The sequence below is a fragment of the Alosa pseudoharengus genome, unplaced genomic scaffold (genome assembly GCF_046254945.1).
Source record: "Alosa pseudoharengus isolate Yale_2024_CS ecotype anadromous, Long Island Sound unplaced genomic scaffold, YU_APseudo_1.1 YU_APseudo_1.1_scf_10, whole genome shotgun sequence".
Taxonomy (NCBI): domain Eukaryota; kingdom Metazoa; phylum Chordata; class Actinopteri; order Clupeiformes; family Clupeidae; genus Alosa; species Alosa pseudoharengus.
In genome coordinates this window covers 40,078,253-40,087,350 of record NW_027468565.1, presented here as the reverse complement: position 1 = coordinate 40,087,350, position 9,098 = coordinate 40,078,253, and the positions used below count along the sequence as shown (strand labels likewise).

At 44.9% G+C, this 9,098-nt stretch overlaps 1 protein-coding gene across 1 annotated transcript; it reads right to left on the bottom strand.

Moving 5' to 3' along the window:
- Window positions 1-603: 603 nt before the first annotated feature.
- Window positions 604-2,469, bottom strand: LOC143109182 (shaker-related potassium channel tsha2-like). The gene has a single exon (XM_076271840.1). The coding sequence runs from the start codon at window positions 2,467-2,469 to the stop codon at window positions 1,039-1,041; it is 1,431 nt and encodes a 476-aa protein (XP_076127955.1). The 3' UTR covers window positions 604-1,038.
- Window positions 2,470-9,098: the final 6,629 nt, after the last annotated feature.

The following is a 9,098-nucleotide window of genomic DNA, read 5'->3' as shown; positions in this document are numbered from 1 at the left end:
AATGTTAAAAGAATGTATATGCACCATGTGGAATTATTGAAAGGGCTTCTTTAGGTCTTCTTTACTTTAACTGTACAAATTACATTGAAAAATAGAAATAAAATCAATTTACAAGATGCATTAGGCTATTTTACAAAAACGCATTGGTAGGCTACTTCACGTTTGGAGATACATTTGTTAGGCCACAGTATTTAACCCTGATCCACAAATTATTGCTAAGTTTTACATTAGCCTTCCCCCTAAATGTTCAAGAGGCAGTTATTATTAAGTAATGAAAAAAATATATAACTGTCAAAAAGTGTTTAGCATATCCACCACAGTAACAGGTATACATTCTCTCGTGCACAGCAATTGAACTATAACACGCAGTCAAGTAGGCTAGATGTTGTATAGGTCATTGCCTACTTCCTGAAAAGTCTACACAGTCTGTAAAAATCCCAGAGACATTTTCTTCAGACTATGTTTGCGATAGTCATCACGTTATATAACGTTATCACGTTATTGTAATTTGTTACATTCTAAAATGAGCTGCAGCTTACACTATTAATCAAATTAAGGATAGCTGCACAGGAAAGTTCAAGCGTGTCGGTTGTACCTGCTGTTCAACATTCCACCACACAATGGCGCTCCGACACCGTCAGACGAAGAAGTGTTTAGACAGCCAGTACAGTAGGCCCACGGGTGGTTAGTCTATTATGCTACCTTTAAACACCACCTCCTCTCACATTAGCTGAACGGTTCCACTTTGACCTCACAATGTCGGTTATAGGTCTGTCGAAAACATTAGGGTAACAGCTTCAGTGCCATTCAGCCAACTAAGGTTCTGCACAGGACAGGTGGGCATAGGATATGACGCCACACACAGGATACGGTACATGCGATTTTCACCTTTCGATCTTGTAATCTGTGAGTTTTTTTGAATATATGTGTATAAATCAAATTATTCAGATAATTTTGGAAAAGAATATAATACATTTCAAAAGTCAAAACTTAATTCTTCAACAGAAAAGTTGAAGCATCCAAGAGTTGTTTGTACGCTCAGACATCTGTCAGCTTCCCAGTGTAAGTCTCCAGAGAACCGAGGTTGATGTATCTAGATGTATCCAAATCGTCTTCCATCATTTCAGCATGAATGAGAGAAGGCTTACTATCGTTTTCCTTCACTTCGACATAAAATGACCCTTCCCGAGCGCATGTGACATGGACGTATTCTCTATCATCCTCCTTATCGTTTTCCCTGCGATAGAAATAGCTAAAATTTGATACGATGACAGGTACGGGTAGGGCAATAGTTAGCACACCAGCAATGGCACACATGGATCCTACTAATTTCCCTACAATGGTCACCGGGCTCATGTCTCCATAGCCCACGGTCGTCATAGTCACAACTGCCCACCAGAACGAATCAGGGATGCTCGGGAATCCAGCTGCTGGATCATCAGCTTCTGCGAAGAACACTGCACTCGCGAACAATACGATGCCAATGATGAGGAAGAAAATCAAGAGACCGAGTTCTCTCATGCTTGCGCGTAGGGTCCGCCCCAAAATCTGGAGACCTTTGGAGTGGCGGGAGAGTTTGAAGATGCGAAACACTCTCACCAACCGGATAACTCTCAGAATGGCTAATGACGCAGCCTGTTGGTGGCCTCCTTGGGTTTCTGCCAGCTCCAAGCCCAGAGTAACGAAATATGGCCCAATAGCCACAATATCAATCACATTCATGATGTCTTTATAGAAAGTAGTCTTGCTAGGACATGCCAGGAATCTCACCACAAATTCAAAGGAGAACCACACTATACAGAGAGTCTCCAATATAAAAAATGGATCTGTGAACGGATTGTGCTTTTCCTCATTGGTTGTCCCATTCAGAAGGTGGTTACTGAATACACTGGTTTCTTCCCTGAACTCTGGTAACGTTTCCAAACAAAATATTACAATAGATATCAAAATGACCAATACGGAGACTATGGCAATAATCCTTGCCGCTCCAGAACTGTCGGGATATTCAAACATCAGCCATATTTGACGCTGAAGTTCGTTTGATGGCATTGGTCGTTGTTCTTCTTTTGACAAACCCTCGTCTTCAATAAAATTGTCAAGCACACCATCTTCGATCTCGTAAAATTTAATTTCTTCCATGAACATATCAACCGGCACATTGATAGGCCTCCGGAGACGCCCTCCAGACTGATAAAAGTACAGGATGGCATCGAAGCTGGGTCGGTTCCTGTCGAAAAAGAACTCATTTTTCACTGGATCAAAATACCGCATTCTTTTACGAGGGTCCCCCAATAGAGTGTTCGGGAACCGCGCGAGGGTTTTCACCTGGGTCTCGAAACGCAGGCCAGAGATGTTGATCACCACCAACTCGCTACATTCCTGGTCTCCTCGCTCCAAATCGCTTCCATCTGTTTGCATTGGGTTCACCGTCAGAATTTCATCACGGATCTCTGGGCACACCACTGTCATCTTTGCCCCCCGAGGGTGACGCGAGTCGCTTCGAAACGGCCCCAGCCCGTACGCCTCACCCCACCAACTCTTTGCAAAACCTGCCACTTTGGCGGCTGTTGTCGAAACAAGGGCTGAGTGAATTCAACCCACGTATAGCAGGTTACAAATGTTTCTTTTCTTGCGTTTTACTTCCTCTTAACCATGTCTCACGACTTGCTTTCGCATAGGACTTGTGTACAACGGTTGCGCACGGAGAAAAGCATGAATGGATATGGGGTTCACACAGTGCTTTAAACAGCTGAACCCTCCCCGATTTGATTGACATGCTGACGCCTCCTTGTTGAGCACTTGTCAGTACAGAAGTTATCATAACTGTTAATGGCAATACATTAGTATTGTAAAACAGTTTTAAATAGAAGTTACAACTAATACCTCTTCACCATCCCTTAATTATATTTTAGGAATATAACGTTAGATCAAAATGTTGGATTTGATTTTGGGAATCTAAAAATGGTTGAGGTAAATGCTGAAGATAGCTGAAATGAAATGCATTCAAAAAAGAACACTTTGAAAATGTATTTAGATATTAATAAATCAAATAGCAAGTGACTTTATACTATCTTGTAAAATATTGTAAGATGTTTTCCAAAGACCACAGATTTTAAGATCAACACTTGGTATTGGATCTTGTGGATAGCAATGCATAGTTTAATGCAGAAAGTCTGTCAGTCCTGGCTATGGCAGTGGAAACTGCTGGCTTGACTGACATCTGAGTATCCACCAAGGATAACGTCTTCAGGAAGCCAAAATAACACTCCCATTCCAAGCACCTACGGGATTCAATTTTACAACCAGGAACATGGACACTTCAATGTAACCTTTCTTTGGGGTCATATTAGATAAGATATGGATATTAACTAGTGATATTATTCCTCGTGCAACATTATGTCACTAAATCATTTAGTTTTTCTCCCAAAAGTACAGTTTATGTTTGGAATGCAGCAGATATTACCTCCATTGACGTTCTTGCCTTTCTGTTTTGTTCCACAAATAGGATATACTCAATTTAACTTGTAAGAGGAGAGAGAGCTAACTTTAAATTTAGATTTTATATCCTTCCAACATCAAAGTAACAACGTTTTGCAAGTGGATATCTAGACAGAGCATGGCATCTACTATCGGCAAAAACACGATTGGTAAACCGATACTCATGGTCTGCATCAGAATGTTCCCCATTAGATTTATTGAATCAGCGCATGGGGTGTTTACTACGCCATCTCTAGTCATTCTGACTTAAGTTACCTTATTATGGAACCATTATGTCTTGATGTCTTAAAACACACTGTTACCATCATGATTTCCCAGGCCGACACAGTAAAGCTCTCTCTCTGTAACTTGAATAAGATTCCAAATACAGCTTAGTGCCACATTAAAGTGGTTCTTCAACTTTTTGTCTGGCGACCCCCCAAAAAACATGGGCCAATTCTCACGACCCTCTTCTCTCTAACCAGTGGAATTTGGTTTAGAAATGTTGTGAGATGGGCATTGGAAGTAGAGGCAGAAAATGTCTTCTCTCATAGGTAGGCTATGTCAACATCAAAGGCATTATGTCAATGGCAGCCTTTGACTAAAAATGTCTTTAATCCAGACTGCAAATCATCACGCGACCCCTCCAATATTTTTTTATGTTTGAGAACCACTGCATTAAAGCTCCATGTAGAAGCACAACTAAAGGAAAGAGAGTGCAGTAAAATAGTTCCCCTGAAATGTTTCGCTTTGGAACATAATGACTAATATTCTAACTGAACTGAATGCATCATAGAGCTGTGTCCACCCAATCATACTGCCTGTGGTTATTGTGTTTAGCAAACACTTTTGTCCAAATCAACTTACAGAATCGGAACCTTACAATAAAGTAAAAACTAAATAATTATTAGAAGTTTGGAAGCCAACATTAAGCAGCATAGTAGTACTTACAATAATATCAAATATCAATAATGAAAATAAACAAATACCATAAACATATAAATAATAAATAGTCCTGAAAAGGCTAATGATGGACTAATAAAAAGAGATTTAGGAGTTCAACCCCCGAGTTCTGCATCCGGTGCACATCTACCAAACGCCAGACTGCAGGTGAGAGCTCTGTTAGTCTGGCAGTCCCTGACTCCCTAAGGTAAAAGGTGAAAGGCATTGCTCCAAACCCAAAGATCTGCCTTGCCTAATCCAGTAAACGGTTCTGTTAAGACCAGGAAGCCCTGCCGCTAGTTGCTAGTGTTGAATGTCAGTGTCAGATATCAGTGTCAGGACATGCTGCCGCCCGATGATAATTTGTTAGCATTCTTCAGTCACTAAACAACTGTCTGGGTCAAGATGGCAGGATGTCATTGTTTCCAGGGAAACAACTAAAACAATGAAATGTTATAGAAAATGTTGCATTAAAAGTGACAAAAGATATGTTTGGTTTTGGCTATGGCTATGGCTATGTTTCTCATACGCTGACATTCACTGAAGTCCTTTTGCCATTTAAAAGACAATGTTTTGTATTTGTGTGTCCGTACACCCCATGTAGCACCCATAGATATGCCTGTTACCTCAAAGTTATTAATAAGAATTTATAAAAAAAAAAAAAAAGTATTCTGTAGTTTGTTTTTATGTGGAAGAAGTACCATTCCCATGTACAGTAGCATTAACACTTTCAGGTCTAAGAAGCGTTCAGTTGCTCACTCCACCGTGCCAGGTAACCCAGGGAGTCCCAGAGGAACTGTGAGGACTGACCAGCCTTAATGGACAACCGCAGCACACCACGCTTAGAGGCCACTCCCACCGCAACAGGATATCATGCTCAGAACAGAACCGTGGAACTCCCACAATGTCCTTCACATACTGAAGCACGGCCACATCTCTGAGTGAGGAGACATTCCCGTGAATGATTATTTCCTGTGAAAGCAACCAACGTTGACAACGAGACACTCTGGCAAATGCTATTTAGATTCCACAACACTATCACAACACAAGTCTTTACATGTCATTAAACATTGACAGCATGAGCCTTCTCTGGGGTTAGTTTGTGCTTTTTTGTACTTTTTACTTTCTAATGGTGGTATGTGTACAGTCAAAATGTTGGCAAATCTAAACATAGAACAGATGAGTTCCTCATTCCCCTGTGTGTGTGTGTGTGTGTGTGTGTGTGTGTGTGCGTGTGTGCGTGCGTGTGTGTGTGTGTGTGTGTGAGAGTTTCCTTCCTCCTTCCCCTTTTAGGTCACGAGTGCATAGCCCCGGGGTTGGTGTTGTGACTGACACGCTTGTCATTTGTCCTTTTCCGCCATGTGCATCATTTGAGACCCCGCACACGTGTGTGTTGTGCCCAAGGAGCGGAGTAATGAACCTGCACACATTTGATGGGTGTGTGGATGTGTGTGTGTGGATGTGTGTCGGTGCTTTGGAAGGCATGCTCGTGCGGAAGGCCTTATCGAATTATGCAGGTGTGAGAGCCAGCAGTCAGCAGCTCTAGCTGAGGCCCTCGGGGGCCAAGCGAGGCCTGTGCCAGCCGTGGCGTTGTACATGAAATCAGCTGGGGGGGGGGGACTTGGCGAGGCGTCCACATACTACAGCAGACGGGTGATGAAAGCTCCAGTCGCTCACACACACACACACACACACACACACACACACACACACACACACATGGGGATGCGTTGATGTGTGGTAATCTGCTGAAAGAGGACGGCTGCCCTATTCCCATTAACAGGCATTAGAGTGTCGGCTCACCTGTGATGGACGTTTATTAACATTCATTGAGAACGCCACACCTAAAAGATACGCCTCTGACCTTCAGCTGAGGCCAGGAGCAACTCACTTATTGATCATTTTGCACAAGCAATCAAATGAGTTGCCAAGTCAAACCACACTGTCTATTCCTTCATCATATACGTTATTGCACAGGAGTATGGATGTGTTAAAGGGGCGAAAATCGAACCATCTAACCAAACTCTAACCAAACTCTAACCAATCATTTGTAGTGTGAATGTGTTGGGGTGATCAGAAGCAGCACCTGTTGGTGGGATCCATTTGCCCCTGGAGTGTGAGCCCTATTTGCCCCTGGAGCGTGAGCCCTATTTGCCCCTGGAGCGTGAGCCCTATTTGCCCCTGGAGTGTGAGGCCCACTTCCCCTGTGTGTGTGTGTGTGTGTGTGAGCGTGAGCCCTTGTGCAATGTGCCGGTCCTCCTCTCTCTGAGGTGTTTCACATCAAGGCTTCCTCCCGCCGTAACCCTACCCTGTGGGGCAACATAGCAGCAGTTCCGAGGGTTTTCGTTGCCACCAATTTTAGCCGGCTGTCAAGGCGAGTTTGATAGCCATGTTTTCAGTGATCGGTAACCATGCATGAAGCAAGAGGGAGAAACTGAACACCCAAGATCCGAAAGGCGGGGCTCCTCAGAATATCTAGCCCTGCGGCCCCCCCAGTCCCCCCCCCCCCCCCGGCCCCTTTCCGGTTTTTGATTTCAGTCCTTCATTAAGCACTGTCCTTTTTTAGTAGACAGCATTAGCCCGTCTACAGCGGTATCCCCGAGCCCCCAGGGCCTGGGAAGACTATCCACAGAACACCCTGTAAAGTATAAAGGGCATTGCTCGGCAGTCCGGTGCACACCAAGCGGTCTTGCTCTTCACCAAGCGGTCTTGCTCTTCACCAAGCGGTCTTACTCTTCCATGGTGTGTTTCACTATGGCCCTTTTCCACACTAGTGCACTTACAAGCATGTGGCCACAAGTGTTAGTAGTGTACACAAGTGTTAGTAGTGTTAGTAGTGTACACAAGTGTTAGTAGTTGTGTAAGGGAATTTGTCTGCAGCCTTGCCCATGTATTTTCTCAAATGTAACGGATATAAGGTACTGTGTGTGTGAATGTATGTGCATAGAAGGTACTGTGTGTGTAAATGTATGTGCAAAGAAGCCTACTTTGACTGACCTTGATAGAGACTTGGAGACATACTGTAGGATTGATTCATTGTTTCAACAACAACCCTTTGTTGTACTAAACAGTGCTAGAATTTTTCATTTGTATGCACTGTTAATACAAACATGAGTTCTGTATAGGTTTCCAACAGAGATCCAGTCCCATTGCACAAATCTCCTGTGTGTGCTCCTCTATGACCACATGAAGCTCATGTGCAGGCCCATATGGGTGGTCATGTGCAGGCCCATATGGGGCTCCCTGGTCAGGGTGGTCATGACTCATGTGCAGGCCCATATGGGGCTCCCTGGTCAGGGTGGTCATGACTCATGTGCAGGCCCAGATGGTGCTCCCTGGTCAGGGTGGTCATGACTCATGTGCAGGCCCATATGGGGCTCCCTGGTCAGGGTGGTCATGACTCATGTGCAGGCCCAGATGGTGCTCCCTGGTCAGGGTGGTCATGACTCATGTGCAGGCCCATATGGGGCTCCCTGGTCAGGGTGGTCATGACTCATGTGCAGGCCCATATGGGGCTCCCTGGTCAGGGTGGTCATGACTCATGTGCAGGCCCATATGGGCCCCCTGCTGGTCAGGGTGGTCATGTGCAGCCGTGGCCTACTGGTTAGCGCTTCGGACTTGTAACCGGAGGGTTGCCAGTTCGAACCCCGACCAGTAGGCACGGCTGAAGTGCCCTTGAGCAAGGCACCTAACCCCTCACTGCTCCCCGAGCGCCGCTGTTGTTGCAGGCAGCTCACTGCGCCGGTATTAGTGTGTGCTTCACCTCACTGTGTGTTCACTGTGTGCTGAGTGTGTTTCACTAATTCACGGGTTGGGATAAATGCAGAGACCAAATTTCCCTCACGGGATCAAAAGAGTATATATACTTATACTTAAACTGTGCAGGTCCATATGGGCCCCCTGCTGGTCATGACTCATGTGCAGGCCCATATGGGGCTGCCTGCTGGTCATGACTCATGTGCAGGCCCATATGGGGCTGCCTGCTGGTCATGACTCATGTGCAGGCCCATATGGGGCTCCCTGCTGGTCATGACTCATGTGCAGGCCCATATGGGCCCCCTGCTGGTCAGGGTGGTCATGTGCAGGCCCATATGGGGCTCCCTGCTGGTCATGACTCATGTGCAGGCCCATATGGGCCCCCTGCTGGTCAGGGTGGTCATGTGCAGGCCCATATGGGGCTCCCTGCTGGTCAGGGTGGTGCCCACTGTTACTGACACCATTGATGTGCACTCAGCACCGCGGGGTTCCCATGGCGATAACAATCAAATCCACGGCTCCATGCGAGTCTCTCGGAGGCTCTGAGCCCTTTTCCTAGAGAAACAATGCTTATTTTTATTTTGTTGTATTGTTTTGTTTGTTTGTTGTTGTGTTTCCCTGCCTTCCTACTATGTAAAGCGACCTTGGGTTTGAGAAAGGTGCTATATAAAACAAACATATTATTATTATTATTATTATTATTAATGTTTAATGCGAATACTGCTCCTCTCTATCCGTGCATGTGTGGAATTCTACATGGATAGAACTGTCTGTATATCAGAAGTATAAGAAACAACCAACTCTGCTCAAGGGACAGATGATTCGAATCCCATCAGTGTTCAAACGTAGAACAGCTACAACCTCCGGGAGGTTCAGCACTTTAGTTTGTAGTCCAGGGTTCACCTACACAGGTGACCCGTAGA

Excerpts from the sequence above, each read along its gene's own strand:
- LOC143109182 (XM_076271840.1), bottom strand. The coding sequence starts at position 2,469 with ATGACAGTGGTGTGCCCAGAGATCCGTGATGAAATTCTGACGGTGAAC.